Genomic DNA, 24,262 nt, shown 5'->3' on the forward strand with positions numbered 1-24,262 from the left:
CTGCAGCAGAAACAAAGTGGTCACATTCCTGCCGACGGGTCCGACACGGCGGCGGTGGCGGCGTCCGGTTTCATCACCTTTATCCAGAGACAGCAGACCACATCGGTCCTCCACGTTGATGAGTCCCACGCCGATCAGGCCGCTCTGAATTTCTGCAGAACGACAGACAGGAAACGTTCAGAGCTGCTTCAACGGGGAAGAAACGACGGAGGAACGCGTCCAACCTTTGAAGAAATCCCCTTTGAAGTCAGGAGGCGGAGCCACTAAGGGCGAGTCGAGCTTCACGATGGACTTCATCACGATCTCCAGAGCGTTCCTGCCGTACTGCAGAGACACAAACACGGTGAGTCGCTGCCGGACAGACGCCAGGAGCCCCGACAAACTGCCCGGACCTACTTTGTTGTCGAAGTTGAACCTGCTGAGGTCCCGCGTTTCCGTGGCCCTCCGGTCTCCGTGAGTCAGAGCGCCCTGCCACGAGGATCAACGGGTCAGATCCAGGTCTACAGACCTCCACAACGGATCAGAAACGCTTCTTACCAGGCTTTCAAGTCTTTTGGCCACGATGGACGCAAACCTCTGTTCTCCTGCGAGCTCCGATATGAGGAAGACGTACTCTGGAGCCGTGACCTGGTTTGACCGGTGGGTCCTCCCTGCAGCAGAGAAGCAAACGCCACGACTTAGGACGGTTCCTGACGGCGGAACCGGGTTCTGGCTGCGGCGGCGTGAACTGACCGAACTGCTGTATGGCTCTGTCGGCGCTCCACGGCAGCTCCAGCGTCATGTGGACCCTCCGCCGCTGGTTCTTCACCCGCCGGTCGGCCTGCAGGGAGATCCCCGAGCTGGCCGCCTCCGAGATGATGGCGATGTTCTGGTGGGACGGAAACATCAGGAGAAAACTGGTTTTCATAGAGAAAAGTGTCGGGGATCAAACCGCCGGACCTTTCCACAGGCTGCCGCTGCATCCGCCACACCGCTTCCATGTTCTCCAGGCCTTGAAGACGCCGTCTAAAACAACTCGCAGCTCGTTCTAACCAAGCGGACCTTCCTTCTCGTGGGGTTCAGTAAAGTACTGTGTGATTGGTCGAACATCTGAGGTGGGCGTGGTTAAAAGTTTTTTGCTGATTCAGGCCAAGCGGCGAGTTTTATCAGCTGATGGGGTGGAGGGAAAGACTCGGACGCGTGCACACCTGCTTTGTTTAGAGACTTTTTTTCTTCATCAACACGTTAAAAAAAACACGTTTTCGGCGTTTATTTCCCAAATCAAAACTCACAGTTTGTTTTTTACGTGAACGGCGGCGGCGGCGGCGTGGTTGTTGTCGGCGGATTTGGGATGGTCCTGAAGCTCTGGTTCTGGTCGGCGTGGTACAACAAACCAGTTGAACTGTTCCAACCTGACGACTTACCTTCTCTCCGTCCATGAACCTCTGCTTTTCGGTGAGGTTGAGGATTTCCACGGGGACGTCCAGCTCGGAGCGAGACTCGTAGGTGATGCTGCCGTCGTCGTTGCTGACCACGCGGCCTTTCCGCCCGGTCATCTGGAGCAGCGACGTGAGAGAGAGCCGTCAGGTTGATGCTGATGCTGTAAAGACGGCGCAACAGAAAGAAGCGGTTACCTCGGCGACGTTCTCAGGCCCTCCCAGCTCGTCGATGAGCTCGTCCAGCGTGTTGGGGGGCAGGTGCTCGGCCAGCTCCTCCAGCTGCTCCAGCAGGTCTCGCTTCATCTTCTGGGCGACCTCCACCGCGTCCTGACTCGTCTGGCAGCTCTCCGGACTCTCTGCCTTGACTTGTCAACACAGATCGGAGCATTAAGCAGGAGGGCTCGGTGGGGGCGGAGCTTCTACCTGCGGCGACATGCTCACCTGCAGCAGGTGTGCTGGGGGGGTGAGCAGAGGCGGTGAAGGCCGGCCTGGTGGAGCCCAACCCGGACGCCAACAAGGCACTCTGAATGGAATCTGGATCGATACTCTTCCTCCGCTTCTTCTTCTTCTTCTCTTTCCCCTTCTTGGCTTCCTTCCTGATGAGCCAGGGATCTGGGGGGAGACAACGGTTGGCGGCGTTCTGGATTCACGAGGTTTAACGTCACATCGTCTCTCTGCTCACCGTCCTCCTCGTCTTCGTCAGATTCGTCTCTGAACGGGTTGAAATCGTCGTCTTCGTCTCCTGAGCTGACAGACTTGAAGCTGTCGTCGCTGTCTTTTCCGGACTCCACGTCCGATTCCTCCGACTCGCTCTCCTCGGAGCTCGTCCCCGACAGACCGCCGTGCTTGCGAGGTTTCTTCTTCTGCTGTTTTTTCAGCTCTGAACCTGGAGGGAGGATCGAGTTAGAGGAACTACAGATCCTGAACAGAGAGACGTCTCATTTCGATGTTTTTACTGATCCCACCTTTTCTTTTCTTCCCCTTCGGCTCGGCGTCAGCGGGAGACGGCGTCTTCTTGGCCGACAGGTCGATGCCCAGCAGGCTGTAGAGCTTCTGCCTGTCTGGAGCTGGAAAGTGCTTCTCGATCAGCGACTGCAGCACACCTCTGCAGTGAAGACATTTGATTTCAGCGTCTCTCTCACACACACACTGACACGGCTGTGGAAGAAAAGTCCTCCCTACTTTGCTGTTGACACAAAGTCGTTGAGTTCTCCGCCTCCCTCCTCCAAAGCCTCCAGCGTCCGCGCCTCGCCCGTGGACTGCAGACCGATCACCACACACTGCACAGGAGAGAGCGGTCAACAACTACGTCTCGGTTTCCAGAGAATAAAAACATCCGTACATGTTTAGCTGCTGTTTTCAGCAGCAGGGAGGATTTTAATCCAGTGTGAGCTTTTCCGATGCTTGCTGCGAGGAATTCCACCTGCAGAAACATCTTCATGCTGAACACCACATCAGGCCTGTTCAGGACCACCGCAGAGCGATGAGACGTGTTCCTAAACGTATTTCTGCCTGTTTTACTGCTACGACTTCGTCCTGTTAACAGACTTTACTCTGACTGGAGAGACGGGAACAAAAACATTTAAACACAGACTGCTGGAAGTAATCCTAGGAATGAGTAAAGCAGTCCTAAGACAGAGTACACGAACCCTCCGAGCACTTCACTTTTAAACCCCCGTTATATCCATGGCAACTAGCAGTAAGGCTGCACGATTCTGGATAAAATGAGATCACGATTCTCAGGATTTTTTTCCAATATAAATATTTATTGCAGGTATTACCGGCACATCAACGTTGCAACAGCTGACACTGAACATAAAAACAATAATAGTCTCTCTTGTCTGCTCTTACACACACAACCTCTGAATCCTTTTAATCGTAACATTTATGAACAATATTTTTCTGTGCATAAGGTGATGAGAGGTCGGTATGTTTCTTAGACTATAAACAGGAGGGTTGGACATGAAGCTACAAACTGAAAACAGTCCTTTGGTTAAATTTAATATTCTGACATTTAACAATGGAGGAAAAAGTGATTTATGCAATATGGGTCTAAAGGGATTCAATGTCTAAGTCATAACCTATTTCAATGGCAAAATCAACTTAAAAAAAAAAAAAAAATTCATATTTATTCATAGTACTAAACATATTTAGGGTGGTTTTGACTCATCTTTTGTTTCTCCCACATTATTCCTCTCTCCTACAACGTCCATTACATTACACGCATGTGGCCAATTATGCAAATTAGGCGATGACGTCATTCAGCAACTTCTAGCGACTTTTAGAACTTTCTTTACTTTGGACCAGCAAAGTGACCCAAAAGACACTTTGGCAGAGTTACTTTGTTTTTTTGTTGTTTGTTTCCTGTAGTTTTCTTACTTTTGGTTTGTTTTTAGTCAAAATAAAACATTAAGATATGTTGGCAAAAACAACTCTTTAAACTACAGACAGTTTAAACTGGACATTAACAATCTAAATGGACCGAACAGAGACAACAGAAATGATGTTAGTTTACATCCCACTCTGTAAGCCAGGCTGGGATCAGCACGTGCACTATTCATTGTGACTGTGCACGTGGACTTGTGCAGGCGTCCTTCTCTGCTCCTCTGACCGGCTGGGAGTGCTTTATGATGGGGAGAGGCTCCCACCGCTCCCACCAGTCACTGCTAAACAATACGTGCTTCAAGTCAGTGGCCAAAACTCCAGAAACGTCTCCAGTAACTCCATTAACGTCTCCAGTAACTCCATTAACGTCTCCAGTAACTCCAGTAAAAGTCGCTAGATTTGTCGCTTTTAACAAAAAAAAGTTGTCAGATTTAGCAAGAAAGTCGGCATGTCTTTTCCTACCAGCCGGCATCTGCGTCACATGGTGTAAGGATCTGCCGTTGTCATTTGTTGAGGGAGAAAGAGGGAGCGCTTGTTTTAATGCAGGTGATGTCCCAGTTCGAAATGCGGTACATTCGTGGTGTTTATTCTTTTTTTAAATCGTTGTCATTTGAAAATGAGATCGTATACAAGTATGAATGCGAATTTTAACGATTAATTGTGCAGCTCTAACTAGCAGGACCTTCATCTCCATGGAAACTCGCAGGATAGTCATGAAACACAGGCAGAGCCACAGGAGACGCTCAGTCATCATTAACATCTCCTCACCTTCCCATTCTGCACCTCCTCTCTGGCCAGCTGGACCACTCGGCGCACTTTGGAGGCGATGCAGAGATACTTAAAGAACCTCTGGTGGGCGGACCAGAACTGACCCCACATGGACTTCTTCATCCGCTGCTCTGCATCCATGAGGTTTGCGGCCTGCTGGAACTTCTCCCGAGCGCTGACCCACTGCGATGAGAACATTAGTCAGCTCCGAACTGAGACGCTCTGAAAGCAAAGAGCTGAAAGTGGATTGAAACGCTCACCAGGCGAACAGACTTGTTGTACATGCTGATGTACTGCTGAGTCAGAGGAACCTCGTCGATTTTAAACGTCACACCGGTAAAACTCAACTGTCTTGCGATGTACATGCCCCTCAGCTTCATATCCATGGCAACTATCTCCATGGCGCCGACGCCTCTGAAGAGACCACGCAGAAAAGAGTTGTTTGATTTATTTATATCAAATGTTGATGTTAGCTGTAAAATCTGAAACTTACCTTCGCTCCACAGCTTGGATGAAGTTGCCAAACTCCCTGAAAGGTGTTTTATGTCCCCAGATGCCGAGCCGGTTCATGTAGGCCATGTTCCGTGGTTCAGACGCGCCTGGATCAGATAGAGTCATGTGTTTGTAAGACGCAACAGCGAGTCCCGAACTAAAACATGCAGAAGAGCGTTTTCCAACCTGTGGCGCTGGCGTACACAACTCGAGCTTTGGGGAGTTTGTTCTGCAGCTCCAACACGGCCAGGCCCGTTTTGGTCGGTTTGGAGGATCCGATGGGACAGACGTTTTTAGCTTTGTGACACTCGTCGTAGACAATCTGAGGATGTTTGGTTCAGGAACAGCAGCACATTTCTGGCCAAAGATCTTAGAATATTCTATGCTGTGCGAGATAAAGAGCTGCTCTGAAAGGATACGACTCCGTCGAAGTCCTCCCCGCACCAGTGGAGAAGCTGCTGAAACCGGGTCTTATACTTCCCTCCTGACTGGCTTTCTCCGATCAGAGACGAGTAGGTGGCGAAGATGACGCCCTTCTTCACGCTGCCGTTGTGTTTGGAGGAGATTTTGCCGTATTTGAACTGAAAAGGTTGAAGTGATTTAGCGTTTTCGATGACTTCCCACTTCACATCGTTCTGGTCATGCAAGCTTCCTACCTTGTTCAGGGAGTGAACTTGGATATTCTTGGCGCTGATGTCCCTCAGATCTCTTTCGGCATCGTACTTCAGATCATTGGAGACGCTGAACCTGAAGAGCAGAAGGACGCCGTGCAGTTTTAATAAACGTTATGCAGAGAAGATGAAACCAAACAGGAAGTAAAACATGAAGATTTGGACTTTTTACCAAAGAGATCTCTTCCTTCCCAACAGATAATTCTCATATATGATTCCTGCAATCGTTCGGCCTTTTCCCACACCGGCACCGTCGCCGATCAAGTAGGCGGCGCGGTCGCCGCTAGGAAGGAACGTCTCGTGTTGCTGAGCACAAAGACAAAACAAAGTCACCATAAAACCAAACTAACTTCATGTTAAAGCTCCTGCTGGAGAGACCTTAAAGGGACAATAAGAAAAGTGTCTTCATGAAGAACTAGAAGCATAATTTAACGCGGAGCCGCCATGCTACAGCATGCTCGCAGTGGCAGCGCATATTTTCAAAGCGAACGGAACAAAAGCTTCGTCTGAAGACGACCAGGATCCAACATCACCTACTAAGAAGCGACGGTCGCTGGCGAACATGTCGGATAAAGAAAGCAACAAACTGGTTTTGTGTCAGAGTGCGATGTCTGTCACTATAGACAATCTTTGCATGTATGTGGGAAACTTTGTTAACTGATAGAATAAGAGGAGTGATGCCCATTTCCTCTTGCACCATCAGCTGAGCTGAAGCAGGAGCGTGGGGCTCCTGATGGACTACAGCAGGCCTCTTCATATGGCGGCCTGCGGGCCACATGTGGCCCAGAACCAACATGTGGCCCAGCTAGAATAAAGATATTAACCAAAAACCTTCAGTCATTCCTTCGTTGATGAAGTAGCCTACAATCCTGCAGTTGTGCAGACCATGAATGCAACACCTGGTTGCCTAGCAACATGAACCCCAGCGCTTGTTGTGTTGTGAAGTTGTACGAGTAGCACTAACAAGCATGTCGCTCTCCGTCCCAAAACGCAACAAAAACCGCAGATTTAACCCCGTCTGGACTGATAAGCATTTGTTTATATTTCCATCACATTCGAGTGGCAAACGGACGTGTTTAATATGCAATGAGTGTGTGGCGGTGTTTAAAGATTGAGGAGGCATAATGTGAGGAGGCACCACATTGTTTGATTTGACCTTTTTATGTTAAAAGTTAGGAGAAAAAAAGGCTCTGACAGGAATTTTCATTATTTTATTTTGTGCGTTTGCCCTTGTCATGTTGGACTGAATTTAAAATAGAAAAATTAATAAACTACTTATTTTTCAAAATGTAAATGTCTTTTTTTTTTTTTTTTTTTTAAATCTGTTTTAATTTATTTTCCCTGACTTTATTTACTGGATCTGATCATTTTTTTATTTGAAAATCTGGCCCACCTGAACATCTAACTGAGTAGCTCTACAGCATACATGTCAAACATGCCAATGATATTTGGCCCGCCAGATGATTTCCAATATGTCTTACGTCTGGCCCGCCGATCCATTACACAGCACACGTAGCACTAATACTATGAATCCCACAATGCTGTCTTGGCGCTCCAAACGCCTCCACCTCTTGTGTTGGCACTCATTACCAGACCTGCTATTAAGCACCAATCTAAGCAGATCTCTACCGCCGTGTTGCCTTTTGCAGTTTGCTAAAAAACTCCACTTACGTAGCGTTTAATTTACCCGACAATTTGCCAACTTTGAAGTGAAAAAAATGTAAATTTGAACATTTTAGCAACCCGTTTGCGTGAAAAGCGCACCAAACAACCTCCAAAAAACTAAGTTTGACCCTCTACTTTTTTCCCCCTATTTTTAATTTTGTCCCTCTGTGAATTTGAGTTTGACCCCCCAGGTCTGCAGGCAACAACAAACCCTGCCACGAAACATCTCGCTTTTCACTTCTTTTTACTTTAAAGAAGCAGGACGTGAAATTAAACACAGTTAAAACCACCAGACTGAAGTTAGGGACGTTAAACCAACAACATGACGTCACGAGGAGGAGCGTGCATCATGGAAGAAGAGTTTTAGAATGATTTCTGCTCACCTGAGCTGCGTATGTGATGGCTTCCAGCTGCAGCGCAGACAAGCAGCCACGATCAATGGCTTCCTCTGGGATGGACAGTCTGTACCACACATCTGGCGGGTTGACACTGGACAGAGAGCTGGTCTCCACCACTGGATCAGGATGCCTCAGGCCGATCCTGACTGCAGGGACAAACTCACCACGTCAGAGCCGCAGCAGATCCACCATCACCGTCCTGCAGTTATGTCTTCGTCTCATCGCTGCTTCGGCCTCGTGGATTATATTAATGTAAGGAAACAACACAACAGTCGTACTTACGTTTTAATGGCATGTACTCCGCGTAAGTCTCCGCATGACCCAGCTCATCCTCCTCTTCCTCCTCGGGCTCATCCTCCTCCTTCATCCCCGGCACTTTCTGCAGAGACGAGTTCTCATGTGATCTGCTTTCAGGTGGACCCTGCGACGTGTCTGAACCGACTGCATGATAACTTACCAGAGGATGGGAGAAGTTTGGGATCTTTACGTCGTCTTTAATCCAAATCCTGGCAGCATCTTTTCCCAACACTTCCTTTTTGATGCCATTGTTCATTTCACCTGAAACACCAGACGGGAGAAACATCCAGAATTTATATCCTGCTCCCTGTCAGGATCATCACATACCTATAAACCTACAGATTCTCTGATCCTCGCGTCATTGATCTCACGATTCAGCAGTCTGGACAAGAATTCAACGCTCTGACCCCGTCTGGTTCGGCGCCGATCTAAATCACAACACCGTCAACACCAAACAAATTATCTGAAGAACCACAAAACAAAGCTTGATAGGGAAAACTGCAAACAGAAGCGCACTCTTTTGGTGATCTATCGTGAGCTGAGGACAATTCCAGCCTTTCCAGAAGGTTTTCAATCCAGCCGTTAAGTGTGGCATTATTTACAGGAACTTTGCATGTGTATCCGACCACACACTGTTCATGATTCATTCCATTTTGTGATTAAAAATTTGTCAATAATATTAACAGAGCTTCATGTTGAAGCTAGATATAAATACTGATGATTTTCTGTGGGTCTTTGCCCAATCAGATGCTCAGAGTTTTTCTTGTTTTGCTTTTATTTTATTTTTTATTTAAGATCAGCTAAGTCTTCCAGTAACAAGAACAAAGTAGTAATAAAGTTTTTCTTTTAAAGTCATACAAAAACCCGGCAGGTCCAACAGTTCAGTGTGAGACGTTTGACGCAGCTCTTTGTCTTGTTCCAGACAGAAACCGACACAAGGTACATAAGAAGTGAAAGGAAAACTGATGGAAATGGTTTTGGTTGTGTTTATGTGAGAATGTCGGGATGTTTTTCTCCTCAGAGAAACATGAATAAAAAAGCTTCCACATTGTTATTTTGTGTCTTTTTAGAATTAAATTCTGTGACATTCAATTTCCGTTTTGCTTTTTTTCTTTTGTATTTATACTTCTATAACTATTGATCCATCCATGTTGCATCATTTTAGAACACTTATGATTGTTGCCCAGGTTGCTCTGAAAATGGTGGAAGGGTTGGGATTATACATGTACCCGGAGCACCTGACCACACACCTGATCCACGTTATTTGGTTCCTCTCAGTGTGGAGAAGCAGCGACTCTACTCTAACACCCTCCTGGCTAACCGAGCTCCTCACCAGGTCTCTGAAGCTCGTTCCATCCTCCACGAGAAGCAACGACTTTGTTCCGAGGCCACAAGAACAAGACGTGTTGCTTTTACGTGCACAGAGAAGCCGACATTTCATATTTAGAGAGGAACTTTGTACATCTGTCATCCTTTCATCATACATGCTTTCTCCCCAGCTGTTCATTAAAACTTTCAACCTGCAACAGCAGAAATGTGGCGACTTTCAGCTTCACGCCGTTAGCCACGCCCACCTCAAACGTCCGACCAATCACACAACACCTGACAAGAAGAAAGTTCTGCTTGGCTGATGTGTTGAGAACAAGCAACGACTGCATCCACGAGCACAACATGACGTTTAGTTCTCGTAGCCTGAGAGGAAAACAGCTCACGCTTCTCGTGGAGGATGGAACAGGTTTCACGGAGCGCCGAGCGACCAGGCAGAAGAAAGCCATCTCAGTGACGACCTCCTTTTGGTCACCAATGAGGGACGGAACGTAGACCCGACCGGTAGAATCCAGGACTTCTCCTTCCGGCACCAGGACAGACCGGTGCGGAGCTGCTTCACTGCAGACATGTATCGCTACAAGTGTTAAAGTTTCAGGATCCATTCGGCCCAGGTCTGAAGAGTTTAACCCTTTAAGTCTGGGAGCAGAGGACTTCTCTTGTCCAACAACAACTGGAAACAGTTCAACGTTTCCCTGAACCTCCATGTTGCTGAAGAGAGAAACTTATTAGTGGGGGTAAGGCAGCCTAACGGTGGGAAGATTACCTGCAACAGGACAGAAAGCCCACTGAACTGGCTGAAATGAAAGCGACTGGTTTAATAACTAACGAGGATTATAGGAAGTGAAGGTGGATCTCAGACGGGAACGCTCCCCCGTCACAGTTGCCTCATTAGCTTCGGCTGTAGGAGGACAGCGACGACTTCTGCACATCGTTTGGGACTGAGTGGATTCACTCTGGTGACTTTAAAAGCTACAAATCCAACGAAGCGCAACAACAATCCTGCAGTGAACTCATCGAGCCGAATCGGACTCCTACACTCTGACCATCACTCACTACCTGGACCTGTGGCTGCTGCAGTTGCCACAGGTGGAGCAATGTCCGGTGGAGGCTTCAGCTTCATCAGCTCCATCAGGCTGTTGCCTTTTCCACCTGCGGTGTTCACATGACTGGTCCGAAGCAGGTCTTTCAACTGGATCTGCTGGGAGAAGATGGATGCGTCAGCGTAATCGAGAGGGAAAATAGTTTTCGCCGAGATATTTAGAGGTGAAGGTACCTGATCTTTGTTAGAAGGCACGACTGTGGAGACGGAAGGAGGAACACTTGTGGGTGATGGGGCGGATGACTCCCGCAGCGCTGAATTCGCCACGTGGACCACCTTGGTGACAGTTATGGTATGCTTGATTGGGTTTGTAACGGACTGTTTGGTAGCGACTGCTCCGAGCGACGGCAACTGGTTCAGCTGATTTAAGACAAACGTGGTGGTTGATGGTTGTGGTTTGTGCTGCGTGACAGAAAAGCGAGGGGGGGCAGTTTTAAACCACGTTGCCAACAACACAACATCTTAAATTCAGTAACCTCACCCTGATTGTAACAATGGGGACTGCAGCTGGAGGCTCAGGTCGGACGACCTCCACCAACTCTGCTCCCACACCGACGTCCAGCGCGCTGATGGAAATGGGCTGGAAGGAAGCCACAAATCACAACGTCCACATTTTTATTGCAACAGTAACGTAGAAAATACAAAACTAAAGATCGTCTTACTTGATGGATCGTTGAGGGCTGTATAATATCCTGAGAATCGACATCCAACAGGCCGATATCGCTTGGGCAAATCCCACTCTCGCTGAGAGCAGCGAGGAGTAAATCCTGTCCGGGATCCATCTGCAAGACAAATTAACTTGTGTAAAGTAAAATAAACGAGATAAAACTATCTGCAGGCGAACTGCACGCTGACCAGCTGCAACTTGCCAAATGTTTCCAGCTTTAGTTTCAGATAAATTGACCTGCCTGGAGAACAAGCAGCCGTCAGACGGACAAACAAACCCAGATTAATTAAAAAAAAAAGATTGCAATAACACATTTTACATAAGCACACTTTTTACTATAAACGCCCCAGCAAATATCAGAGATACTAATCTATTTTTGATTTATATCATTAATAGCTATTAGTCATTTTAGGTGTTATTCTGTCCATTTTATGCATTTCTGGAAGGCACCTAAAACCCTGTAGCACTTTCCAGTTGTATTGTTTTAATCATTATCTGATGTTTTTATGCACTTCTGCTGCTATAAAGCAATTTGAGTCCCTTTTGGTTTGGGTAACACAAATCAAATTTAATCTTTATAACTGTATTCTTTATCAGCAGACTGGTTGTAAAGGTAATCCAGTACAGCAGGATATTAAAAGATTTGCATGTGTAACACATGTGGTATTAAACAACCAGAAATGTTTCAGGTGTAAACATTCACAGTAAGAAAGCCAAACTTACCAAGCAGTTAACCCGGTTTAGGTCAAACTCACCTCAAGTAAAAGTTGACTAGTTAAACACTGAAGTGAATAAAGGAGCAGAACTGCACACCAGCGTAGTAACAAGGTTAAATAACTACTTACATGACCTCCTTGGTTTAGAACAACATTGGAGTGAAAGTTATCAGGGATGACTCCACAAGTCTTCGGAGCTGTCCGTTTCAAAGTGACCCAAAACAAGACACGTGTTTGCCTTCAACTTCCTGCTCCTCTGGCTCAAAGCAGCTAACCCCCCCCCCGACTTATACCTGCCTGTTAAATCATATTTACACAGATATCAGCGTGTCAGGCTGGGGGAAACACCTTGCCTGAAGATACTGTTTAACCCGTGCTAGTTAACCTTTGTCTTTCACTTTGTCACAGCAGCTAAACTGGCCTGGTTACACCATGGTGACACTGCTAAGCTGCGCTAGCTTCCACCTTAACCCACAAGCCAAACCATTTAAAGCTCTTTTTAACATGCTCTTCATTTACAAGTCTAACCAGTAAAGGTGACTATTTTACACCTTTAGGTACCGACATGCTAACAGCTACTTAGCTAAACATGTCAGGAATACATATTTAGGCTAAAAGACACGAAGCTCCATGTGCCAGTTTTTCGTCCGCGGTTGGCGTTTCCCTCCTGGTAAGGTTGCTGGTTAACACCTGAAGTTTATTACTTTAACTTTGGACACGTCTAAAATTAATTAATAATATTATTATAATTATAAATTATAATTAATAATAATTTAACTAATTCTAATTTTTTTATGATATGATATAAATCTAAAAATATATCAATAAATATAGATATACAATAGATAAATGATTATATATATATATATATATATATATATATATATATATATATAATATATATATATATATATATATATATATATATATATATAATAAATACGTAAAGTAAAAATATATACAAAATAAATAAAATAAACATGTATATAAAAAAATATTTAAATAAATATGATTATTTAATAATTTATTTGACCGTATTGTAAAATATAGTGGTCAGTGACGGTTTAAACACATCTAAATCTGTGCCTGAAGTTAATAACTAATGGTTCATTAAATGACGTTAGCTAAATTATTTTACATTAACAGAGTATTTAAATACACTATTTTCTCCCTAAATGTGTCTTTTAAACCCTAATACGCAGCAAGAGGACACAAACATCGCCTGAATTAAAGCAAACGACCCATGTTGTGGCTACTGTTGCTAGCTAACGTTAGCATTAAATTAAAGCAATGATTTATTTTTACAAATTATTAGTTATGAATGAAATAAATAATATTTATCGCCTGAATTAAAGCATGTTGTGATGACGTTATTAAGTTGATCGCGTGCGCAGAGTCGCGGCTGTCGCTAGCTAACATTAGCATCCAGTGCTAACTGACGCCAACAGCCTGAAAACCACCAAACTTCTGATTTAATATAAAAATATTAACATTAAAAACAACAATCCGCTTCGTTTGCCAGCTGTGGGTTGAAGCGGAGATGAATGAAACAGCCGCAACGCTGAGGTGAACTTACCTGGAAGCGGAAGAACCGCCGCGGCTCGCACTCAAGCAGCTTGTTGTCCTCGCGGCGCCTCCGCGCGCTCACGCCATCTTTTTATCAAACGCTCCGCCGCATGCTGGTCACGTGACGCGGAGGCCGACCGCAGCGGTTTTTGCAGTCGAACTGCTGTAACAGCGTCGTGAAAAGCGGCTCTTTGGACAACCACGGTTCGTCCCTAAACGACGATAAACCGATACAAGAGAGAAATTTAGCATTTCTAATAAATTAGCACAAAGAAGAAACATAGCAGAGTGAGCGAGCTAATACTACATCACGTGACCACGCCAGGTCTCAACAGGAAGTGACGACAGGCAGTTTCTTCGTTATCTTCCTTCCTTTCTCATGTTCTTGTTATGATTGATGTTTTTCTTTTTCTTTCTCTTTTAAAATGATTTCCTTGTTATTTTAAAATAATTGTTGTATGATTTATCATTTAAAATATTTTTCTGATTATTTTCTAATGTAAAACAGTAAATAAAGTTTGCCTTACAAACAAAGTTTGTTTATATTCTTATATAATTGCAACACTTGTACATAATATTGTAATATAATTTTTTTTTAAAGTATATATTTATGAATAACCAACAGATCTAATGTAGCTTTTAGATAGCTATTAGATAGATAAGTATTCATACAAGCACATAAAGATCTGCAGCAGGGATGTCAAACTCCAGTCCTCGAGGGTCGGTATCCTGCAGGTTTTTGTTGTCTCCGTGCTCCAACACACCTGACCGAAATGGATAAACAGGTTGACAAGGATCTCCTGAATCCATTTGATTTGAATCAGCTGTGTTGGTGCAGGGAAACAACAAAAAACTGCTGGATCCCGGCCCTCGAGGACTGGAGTTTGAAACCCCAGATCTACAGGAACAAAGTGGAAAACATGGATATTTTATATGCACACTCATGCTAATGTTGTTGAATATTAAACTTTTTTTCTAAACCTTGACACTTCGAAAAAATCAGGCCTCAGAAAGAAACATGAAGCACTTCATCAGGTAGGAACTTGTTTTTAGGCAAAGTAATGGATTGATAAACTGTATTTCTTAATCATTTTTTTCTATCAGGTTATGCATAACAGTGTTTGAAGCAGATGCTATATCACTGTCATGTGACAATCTACAATGTGCAATTTCAAAGTAAACAGGATGCAGTGAAGAACATCACAATGCCTTTATAATTTAAATGTCTAAATGTCTTTATAATTTAATAATGATTGTATTTTAATAGTGTTCAGTGGTTTGTTGCAACGTGTGCAAGCATGAATGGGAATACAATATATAAAGCCAAAACATGATTTGTAAGCAACCAAATGTCCAAAGAAAAACCTTGAAAGATGTTCAGTAAGTCTGAAAAAGTTCTGCTTCAAACTATTCTAGCAGATTACTACAAAATCTGGCTGCTGGGAAAGGAAATGAAGAGCTGGATCAGCACTGCTGCATGGCACTGTGAACCTTCATCTGACTGAATGGTCTAAGAGGATGAGTTAAAAAAAAACACCAAGCAGTTTTCATGCACCTTCACAGGATGAAGTAGGTTATCAGGAGGAATCAAAAATTGAAAACCAAACAATGTTCCGTAACTGAACACAGAACATTTTGCAGACCCCAAAAATCCCCAAATTCCTCCAACCTGTTTGTGAGCTTAAAAAAAATCAAATTCCACCCTAAGCCGAGCCACCAATCGCCTGGTGAAAACCAGGAGAGCATCTTCTGACCCTTGACCTTTGATCCTGTTCCAGATGGCCTCACCAAAGATCAGGTTTAACAGTGAGTTAACAGATTTTCTGCACACTGTGTACTGAAGACCAAAAATAAAATAACTGAGGGAAAACTGTGCCCCAAACCTCTGAACCAAACTGCTCAGAAGTTCGAACAAACCCGTCAGCCGTGAACACTGAACAAAAAGATGGTGAACCGTTTCTGACTGGGAACAAAAAGGACACCCAGGCCTTGTATTTGGATTACGGTGTGACAGGTACCTGTTAGTGGCTATGGCCCCGTGCACAATCCTCCACTGAAAGTCTCCAGACCAATTTATCTAAACGCGGTGTAGTACCGCCGCTGAACTGCAGGGGGCGACATTACCCCACCTCTTCTCATTCATTTAACACGCGCAGAGAAACATGGCGGAGTGGAGCTGTGGGGGTTTCATCGGCTGAGCTGTCGGCAGTCCTAGCTCCACAGAAGTACACCCAGCACCCGTAGAAGGGGGCCGTCGTGTCGTGAGGACGCTGTCTGTGGAGGTGGACCGAGGTTGACCTCTAACCGGGTGTTTCTTGTCTCACTGGAAACGAGAAGAAGAGGGGAGCCAGGAAAACAAGTCGGACATGAACGGGGCAAGTTTGCTTCTTCAGCGTCAACAAACAAGCAAAACAAAGCCAGATTTACAGGGAAACAGGTTATTTTACCACAGGACGTGTGTCTTTTTTTCTTTCTGGCTGTTTATATAAACTAAATATATAATTTAGGAGAATCTCCACAGGAAGTTCGTGCAGTTACGAAGCTGCAGATGGGAGCTTTTGTTGGGGAATGCTAATGCTAATGACCGCTACATGTTCCTCTGAGGACACACTCCGGCTTTTAATGGCCGGATGAGACGAAAACACACACATTATTCTGCTGTTAGGGGTTAATAATTTAACATGGACTGCGTGTTTAGTTGGGAGTTGGTTCGAGCAGTGAACGTGAGGCCTGACAGAGCTGGAGCTGTGGATTAAAGGGACTGGAGGAGGCTGGCTGGAGGGTGAAGTGGGTGTGGATCCAGCGTGGTCTCGTGTTCCCAGCCCCACCCACCCACCCGCAGGGTTACAGTCAGGGCCGGATTAAAAGTTGACAGGGCCCTGGGCTCAGAGTGTTCCAGGGGCCCCCTTCCCTAGGGGTGTGACGATATGTTTTTGACCCGATTCGATTCCGATTTTTGGGCTGCCGATTTGATTTATATTGCCATTCTCACAATTCTCTTTAATATAGCTGATTTTTGTAGATTAAAAACAAAATAAATGTATAAAAACCTTTGTTTTGTTCCTCATTTTTTCTTAATTTCGGTGAGGAAAAAAAACAAGACAGTAGGCAAACCATCATTCTGCTGCTATAACGCCCTAGAAGACAAGTAAATAAATCAAATAAAAACAATAAAAATGACAAAAATTTTATTTTATTTTTTTTTTTTTATTGATTAAAAAGAACAACAACAACAGATTTTTAACAAAAAATCAATTTTTAAATCGTGAAGCAAAAAATCCTGATTTTCGATTTTTGGATTCTATTTTCCCGCCCCTACCCCTTCCCCACCGCAACATTGTGAAAATTGTAAATGATACACTGTGAAACTACATTTCTAACATCTGTCAGCCAGTTATACCAACAGCAACACACTGGACACTGTGGTGTAACTATCTGGCTTTTATATACATTTTGTTTCATGTCCAAACTGCTGCTGTTTTCCCTACATGGGCCTCAAGTGGGCGTAATGCCCTTAATGCCCATTGGATAATCCGGCCTTTGTTTCTGTGGATGCTTTTTATCCTTAAACTATAAAATAATTTTTAAAAAAACCTATTGATGATTAATTTTGACAAAATACTAGACGTTAAGAGCTTTGTGCAAAAGTCTCTTTGGGACAATAAATTATTAAAATATGTGCAAATATGAAAATAAAAATATTGAAAATTAGTCTGAAAGTGCGTCCAAGTCTGAGGAGCTTCAGTTAATATTTGTTCTGAGCAGATTTATCGATAATCTTTTTGATAAACTTAGTCATTTCTTGATAAAACAATCCAGATTGTAAAAAAATATATATACAAACAGAATCTAATCAAGCCATACTTTATTCCCAGTAGGACAGAAACAACATATCAGATGTAGAAACTGAGACATTTTAATGAAAATATGATCTGATTTTTAATCCTGTGGCAGGAAAACGTGTAAAACTTTGGAGCAGGAGCAACAAAATGCTGAAAAACAATAATTTCCACAGGTAGAAAAACAACTGGAGAAGAATTTGACCAGTAATTACGATCAATCGTTAACATGACTGGGTTTAAAAGGAGAATTTCAGAGAAACAATATTCACCAATCTGAAACAAAAAAAAAAATGTGGAAAGTTTTAGAAAAATGTTTTTCAATGTCAAATTGTAAAGACTTCAAAGATCCGATCATCTACTGTGTTTATAAAATATTAAAAGAATCAGAAGGAATCTCTGTATGGAGGGGCCAAGGTCGGATGTTGAAAGTTAGATCATTTTTAGAAAGAATACAGGATATTCTCTCTCTACTAAAGCTAATAATAAAAAATATGGGTAGTTTTCCACCTTTTTGACGAAACAAAAATGACTTAACTCTTAAAAATAATTAAATAAATACCACTGAGAGAAGCCTCTTTGTCTAAAGACATGTAGATCCAGACCCATCTTCCTTTAGACGTATGAAACTAGAAGAATTATTTCTGGTGAGTTTTTTTTAACTTGATTTGCACAACATAAGGTTTTGATGAGCGTATATGATCATTTTGAGCAACTGAGAGCCTGTAGTTTAAGGTTATGTCATTAAACAAGTGGAAAAGGTTTTTTAAAACAGCTAAAATAACAGGAGAACTTCCATTAGCTGTCATATTTAGAAAATTCCCACACAGTAAACACTTTAGTCTGTAAAGTTTTGTTTGAAGATGAGAGTCACAACAGAGAAAAATGGCCTCATTTAAGAGAAACTGACTTAAAGTTCTGGAATAAATTATTATTTAAATTATGATTGCTTTGGTTTTGCAGGAAATCATTTGCAGCGCTCATTCAGTGACGGTCTTAAGCTGCACCAAGTCCACACCAGCAGTCCAGGATGAGAAGACGACCATCAGGCTGATCCAGGAGGGGAGATGCTCCCCCATCCACCCGCTGCTGCAGAGTGATGCTCAGAGGCAGGCAGAGGGTCAGTATCCACGGAGCCCGAAGAGGCTCGCCTTTAGAACGGAGCTGGAAACAAACCAGCAGAAAAGTCTTGATGCTGACTGTCCTCCTCCATCCCAGGCAGGACAGCAGACAGAGACTCTAAGCCTGACTTGACGGAGATGGAGAGCAGCTACAGCCAGCGTTCATCCTGCTGGTCAGATGAACAGCCGTTACCTCTGCAGCTCCACTGCCTTCGTTCCCCCACCGAGGCCCCCCTACCCCTCGGTAACAGCCTACCCCACGGCCCCCTGCAAGCCAACAACAGCAGCTCGCTTCCCCAGAGGAGAGGAGCGTGGGCCAGAGCCAAGGGAAAGAAAACTTCCCAGAGGACACACGCTCGTCCCAAGTACTGATGCTCATTTTTTTCAACTGAAGTAACCAGTAGAACCATCATGCTGCTGGTTTTATTCACAAAACACGTGTTTTTAATTTTGACAGTGCAGGAACTAGCGATGCTAACATGTAGCCTAGCAGCGATGCTAACATGTAGCCGAGCAGCGACGCTGACGCGTAGCATGTAGCAGCGACGCTGACGTGTAGCGTAGCATGTAGCAGCGACGCTGAAATCTATCAGATAATCATCAATAAATTTAAAAACAAACAAATTGTAAAGAACTTTGAAGTTTCAGCATCTTCTGAGCGAAATGTTGTAACATTTTCAGGCAGTTTGAAGAAATCACACTTCCAAGAAACGGAAAAGTTCCCAAGAAAATTAGAATTTCTAAAAAAAGACTCGAATGATTAAGTGATGCTAATGGATAGCTTATCAATTCATTGATTGATTGCTCTATCAGCCCTTTTAATCACAACTGAGCCAACATAATTAGATCATGACGGTGGATTTAAGTGGTCCGTCTCTGCAGAATCCAGCTTCCTGTTTGGTCTTGATGTTCCAGAGTCAGAAGCCATGAGGTCACAGCTTGCTATGACCTCATGTTGATCAATCGATCAACACGTAGCTGCGAATTGTTGTCATGACGGCCTTGTTTCTTTTTGCTTTTTACAGGACAGGAGGGAAAAACTCTCAGAACCGAAAAGTTACCGACTTCTATCCGATCAGACGAAGCTCCAGAAAAAGCAAAACAGAACTAAAGGTGAGATGAAGTGTGAGGATGATGATGCTTCTCTTCATCACATGGTTTCATTTCATGAGATGAACGCCACCACGTCTAACCATGAAGTCTGCGAACCAGTCTGGACTGGGGGGGCGGGACAGTAATCTCATGTCCTGTCTCGTTTTGTCTCCAGTGTGAACAGAAGAAGCTCATCGACGACCTCATCATGAATGGAATAGAGGAAGGAATGGAGGTAATCTTCAGTTTCTAACGTCTGTGATGTTCATCATGTGTAGTGTGAGGTGTGTTAGTACGTCACTGGACGGGGGTTATGGTTAGGGGTCCACTTTCGTACCCCCACGTTGGACCCTTTTCCCTCCACAACATCTGTAAGTCTTGGTGTGACAGATCCAACGAGGTATTGGGAACTTTCCTCAGATTTATTTCTCCATATTTGCACGAGGCGTCACACAGTAGCTTCGGATTTGCAGCCTGAAATTCAACGTTCAGTAACTTGGATCTGGTTTTCTTTGTTGAATATTCTGCTGTTTGTGAATTAAAAATAGTTAATAGTTACTTAAATAATAGTGAAGTTTTTCAGTCCTGTACCGTTTCGTTTGCTTCAAAGTGATTAGCAACTTCCAGCGGTTAACGGTGAAACCACAAACTGCAGTTCCCCTGCTCGTCCACTAGGGCCTCCACATGGGAGTCATGTTGTTAAAAATGTTAAACTTACCGACTCCACTTGTTTTTTTATAACTCATCCATTTAGACGTTAATAAATCTTGAATTTTTGCATAATAAGGGGCGTGTCCGTTTGATTGACAGGTACCTGATAACCCGCTGTATGAAGGCAGAATGTGTTACAAACGTATTTTTAGCCGGTTAGCAGTGTGACTTAGCTTTAGCCCACCTACATCCATTAGCATGTAGCTCCTGATAGCTTGGTTAGCTCTTTGCTACAGGCAGATAGGTGTCAATCATCCACGCTGACAGTCCCTCCCTCTCAGCTCCACCTCTATTTCCCTGGAGTGCCGATGGGAACCGCCCAATGAGCTTCGATCCAGCTCATCTGGTGACGTCACGGAGGCTCCGCCCATCTTACATACATATTAAAGTGATCATCTAATCAGGCAAAGAACGTCCCGTCCATTCGTTGTGTATCTCCAGATGAGATGAATGTCTTCCTCTTAGTCGAAGCTGTGAACTGTTTTCCATCCGTGTTTAAAACAGAAAATCTAGAACTCGCTCTGCAGGCGGCAGTAAAGACGCAGCTTTTATCACAAACTAAAGAAAAAATTATCAAAAATTGTCATAACTGTGTCTGTCTGGTCCGTAAAAACAGTGTTTTCTGATCCTTTATGGTTCTGTGCAGACGTGGATGTTTCCCAGTTTGCAGGCTGTTTCAGCTCAAAGCGTCCTGTTCGCAGGTGCAGCACATCGAAGGGAAGGGGAGGGCGGTGTTCGCCACTCGCTGTTTCCAGAAGGGCGATTACGTGGTGGAGTATCACGGAGACTTGCTGCAGATCACCGACGCCAAGAAGAGAGAAGCCGAATACGCTGAAAACCCTGCGACCGGCTGCTACATGTACTACTTCCAGTACCTCTGCAAAACATACTGGTATGTGTGGTTTGTTCTGACAGCGACATGTAGACATATGAGAAGTAGAAATTTACAGCGTAGATCTGGCGACATGCATGAAGGGAATTATTCTGCAGATGGAAGTTCATCATCAGGTTTTTCTTTTAAACCTGAAATGAAGATTTTTGTTTTCATTTTAATGAAAGTTTTGCATCAGCAGCTGTTTGGATCTGCTGGAAGCAAAGTGCATTGTGGGTAAACGTGGGGGAGGACCGGCGGGTCCGGTCGGGGGAAAAGTTCTGGAAGAACTCAGATAGAAAGCTGGATAGTCGCTGCTGGATCTGATGCAGGTCAACAAATGGACCAATAGAAGTTAAAATGAGGTGAAATGTACTAAAAACTTCTGTCGGTCCGGGCCGGCCCCCAGACCCTCTGTTGGGCCGGTTCCGGCCCCCAGACCCTCTGTTGGGCCGGTTCCGGCCCCCAGGCCCCGTGGCGGGCCGGTTCCGGCCCCCAGGCCCTCTGTTGGGCCGGTTCCGGCCCCCAGGCCCCGTGGCGGGCCGGTTCCGGCCCCCAGACCCTCTGTTGGGCCGGTTCCGGCCCCCAGGCCCCGTGGCGGGCCGGTTCCGGCCCCCAGGCCGTAGGTTCTGCTGCAGATGAAAGTAACGCGGTGTGTTTTGTCGTTCCCAGCGTGGACGCCACCAGAGAGACGGGTCGGATGGGCCGGCTCATAAACCACAGTAAGAACGGGAACTGCCAGACCAAACTCCATGACATCAGCGGCGTCCCCCACCTCATCCTCGTGGCCTCTCGGGACATCGACAAGGGGGAGGAGCTTCTTTACGACTACGGCGACCGCAGCAAAGCCTCCATCGCCGCCCACCCGTGGCTGAAATACTGACTCTGAATGGAAACGACGCTCGTTTCCCAGTAGCTCCTGTACAAAACGCCTCAGAAAGGAACCTTTCGCTGCGGCGAGGACGATGAGGGGGGGTTTCGATGGAGGCGGGGGCGGTTACATCTGTTACATCTGCTCCCACGGTGGACGTTTTATTTCTGAACATGAACCATCCTGGTTGCTTAGCAGCTCGTTTGTTTGGTACAGTGTGGACCTGGGTGGGAGCGATGCCAGCATGCGGCCGCTCGGCGACGCTCTGCAGGTTTTATACGGTTTTTAAGGACCAGTCGGGAATACTCCTTTCAGCCGCGCAATGCAAGCGGATTCCCGCCGTGATGGCGCTGAAACCCGGGCGACGCTGGATGAAGTTCAATGTGAAGCTAACCTGTGTTGAACATTAAAACCTGACGAGGCGACACCAGAGTACAGAAACGAACTGAATGAATCTATTTTCCTTTGTTTTTTTTTGTTTTTTTTAGGATATATTGTATTTTAATATAAACACAGCTTCTGTTTGGATTCTCGTGGAGTTTTTCCAAAAACGTGGATGAAATATCTGCAGATCTTCAGCTTCGGTCTTCCATGTTTATATGAGAAGCGTTTAGATTTTATCCATTTAGCTTCACTTAGAGTAGAAAGTGTCCGACTCCGCACTGTAAATATATTTATTTGTCTTGCTGTCTGGATCTGAGGTGGTTTGCTGGAATAAACTGTAATGAGTTTCCAAACAGACATGTTGTTGTGGGAAGCCGTTTCACACCGGGGGGAGGATTATTTAATGAAACCAGACTTGGTTCAGTTTGGTCTATAGACCGTGTATTAAAGATGGACAAAGCCTCCAGCGGTTAAAAGTGAATCCAGTGTGAAAGTGCATAAAACTGCAGTTCCCCCTTCATCCACTAGGGGCTGAAAAACAGAGCAAATCCCCATAGACTCCCATGTTAAAAAGACCAACTTCACAGCAGGAATAAACATGTTTACAGCAGGAATAAACATGTTTACAGCAGAAATAAACATGTTTACAGCCTGGTACAAAAATCCATTTTAGGTTTAATAGGTCAGGTTTACCTTCATGACAACTGTGGGGGGAGTGAATTTTTTTTCTAACTCGCCCGTTTAAAAGTAATTTAATCTCGAATTTTGGTATATTTAGGGGCGTGTCCTTTTGATTGACAGGTACCCGAATTCCCGCTTCAAGTCAGAAGAATGCAGAACCACCACGGTTTTTAGCCGGTTAACAACGTGACTTAGCTTTAGCCCGCTTACCTCCTTTAGCTGGTTAGCTCCTGTTATCTCCGGGTTAGCTCGGTTAGCTCTTAGCTACAGAAAGCTCGGAGTTCGCTCAATGTCAATCATCCACCATGACGCTCACAGCCCCCCTCTCAGCTCCACCTCTTTGACCATATTTGTATTTTCCGGGCGAGACGACACGCATGCCCCTGCCAAGATGGCGACGGTAGGAACCGCCCACCGAGCTTCAATTCAGCTCTTCAGAAACCTACGGGTGATGTCACGGAGGCTCCGCCCATCTCTACATACAGTCTGTGGTTTGGACGCTGCGAAACAGAAATGTCTCTGAGTATTTTAATCATGGCCTTACGGCGACCCTGAAGCACAAATCACAATGACAAACTGAAGAGAACGTCAGCTTTAAAAAAAATTAACCTTTTGAGGTGGGAAACCACTGATTGGACGACGATGCCGACGTCTAATCAGCAGCTTCCTCTGGTCTTGTTTTGGACTTCAGGGCCACCGTACACGAGAAAAACAGATGTTTGTTGTTTTCACAGGTTGTTTTCACTCGGTTTGATTAAAAAACTATGATTTAACAGAATATTTAAACAATATTTTTAGTATATTTAAGACACCTTTTTATACATGTAGCCACCTAAAATCTGTTAGAGCAATTAGGCTTTTATCTTCTAAAATAAAGACAGACGTCAAACTGGCATTTAAAGGGTTAAAATCATTTGGAAAAATCCCATATTTGTTCATTTCGACTGAAGCTGACTGAAAGCAATAAAAATGGAAAAATATTCAACTGTAATGTTGTGACTTTTTATATTAACTAATGAACCAAAAAGTCAAAAAATAATCTGGAAAAAAAAAACATATCCATTAAAATGTTTTTTTTTGGTTTTTTTTTTTTTTTACCAAACTTTGACAATTTAAGACTTTTTTTTTTTTTATTCAAAATTAGCAGGTACCTGCAGTTTTTCTTTTAAAATGGAAAATAAATGTTTGTCTAAATAAAAAAGTTGCCAATATGTAATCAAA

The 24,262-nt window shown here is 44.4% G+C and overlaps 2 protein-coding genes across 5 annotated transcripts in view; one reads left to right on the forward strand and one right to left on the reverse strand.

The window, feature by feature from the left end:
• sbno1 (strawberry notch homolog 1) overlaps positions 1 to 13,788 on the reverse strand; it is a 44,357-nt gene extending 30,569 nt beyond the window's left edge. For 2 of the 4 annotated variants that reach the window (XM_079256311.1, XM_079256307.1), the window contains exons 1-26: positions 13,482 to 13,788; positions 11,185 to 11,304; positions 11,004 to 11,102; positions 10,697 to 10,924; positions 10,477 to 10,621; positions 8,255 to 8,355; positions 8,080 to 8,176; positions 7,783 to 7,943; positions 5,907 to 6,040; positions 5,720 to 5,810; positions 5,483 to 5,644; positions 5,250 to 5,385; positions 5,065 to 5,170; positions 4,832 to 4,985; positions 4,572 to 4,754; positions 2,601 to 2,698; positions 2,384 to 2,523; positions 2,101 to 2,304; positions 1,860 to 2,030; positions 1,614 to 1,783; positions 1,404 to 1,535; positions 733 to 868; positions 538 to 650; positions 397 to 468; positions 225 to 324; positions 78 to 152 (exon numbers count right to left, since the gene is read on the reverse strand). In XM_079256311.1, coding sequence (XP_079112437.1) covers positions 78 to 152; positions 225 to 324; positions 397 to 468; positions 538 to 650; positions 733 to 868; positions 1,404 to 1,535; positions 1,614 to 1,783; positions 1,860 to 2,030; positions 2,101 to 2,304; positions 2,384 to 2,523; positions 2,601 to 2,698; positions 4,572 to 4,754; positions 4,832 to 4,985; positions 5,065 to 5,170; positions 5,250 to 5,385; positions 5,483 to 5,644; positions 5,720 to 5,810; positions 5,907 to 6,040; positions 7,783 to 7,943; positions 8,080 to 8,176; positions 8,255 to 8,355; positions 10,477 to 10,621; positions 10,697 to 10,924; positions 11,004 to 11,102; positions 11,185 to 11,304 — 3,328 coding nt within the window. In that variant the 5' untranslated portion in view covers positions 13,482 to 13,788. The remainder of the gene's footprint in view (positions 1 to 77; positions 153 to 224; positions 325 to 396; positions 469 to 537; positions 651 to 732; positions 869 to 1,403; positions 1,536 to 1,613; positions 1,784 to 1,859; positions 2,031 to 2,100; positions 2,305 to 2,383; positions 2,524 to 2,600; positions 2,699 to 4,571; positions 4,755 to 4,831; positions 4,986 to 5,064; positions 5,171 to 5,249; positions 5,386 to 5,482; positions 5,645 to 5,719; positions 5,811 to 5,906; positions 6,041 to 7,782; positions 7,944 to 8,079; positions 8,177 to 8,254; positions 8,356 to 10,476; positions 10,622 to 10,696; positions 10,925 to 11,003; positions 11,103 to 11,184; positions 11,305 to 13,481) is intronic. The other 2 variants (XM_079256309.1, XM_079256308.1) reach the window with 2 other exon arrangements.
• A 1,844-nt stretch (positions 13,789 to 15,632) lies between these two features.
• kmt5aa (lysine methyltransferase 5Aa) lies at positions 15,633 to 23,081 on the forward strand. Its single transcript, XM_079256498.1, has 7 exons — positions 15,633 to 15,846; positions 18,274 to 18,430; positions 18,529 to 18,796; positions 19,457 to 19,544; positions 19,699 to 19,758; positions 20,936 to 21,126; positions 21,778 to 23,081. The coding sequence occupies exons 1-7, from the start codon at positions 15,838 to 15,840 to the stop codon at positions 21,986 to 21,988; spliced, it is 984 nt and encodes a 327-aa protein (XP_079112624.1). The 5' UTR covers positions 15,633 to 15,837; the 3' UTR covers positions 21,989 to 23,081.
• Positions 23,082 to 24,262: the final 1,181 nt, after the last annotated feature.

Source organism: Telmatherina bonti, assembly GCF_933228915.1.
Source record: "Telmatherina bonti genome assembly, chromosome: 17".
Classification (NCBI taxonomy): domain Eukaryota; kingdom Metazoa; phylum Chordata; class Actinopteri; order Atheriniformes; family Telmatherinidae; genus Telmatherina; species Telmatherina bonti.

Excerpts from the sequence above, each read along its gene's own strand:
- kmt5aa (XM_079256498.1), top strand. Across the intron at positions 19,545-19,698 it reads AAAGCAAAACAGAACTAAAG|TGTGAACAGAAGAAGCTCAT; the intron begins GTGAGATGAAGT and ends TTTTGTCTCCAG. Across the intron at positions 21,127-21,777 it reads TACCTCTGCAAAACATACTG|CGTGGACGCCACCAGAGAGA; the intron begins GTATGTGTGGTT and ends TGTCGTTCCCAG.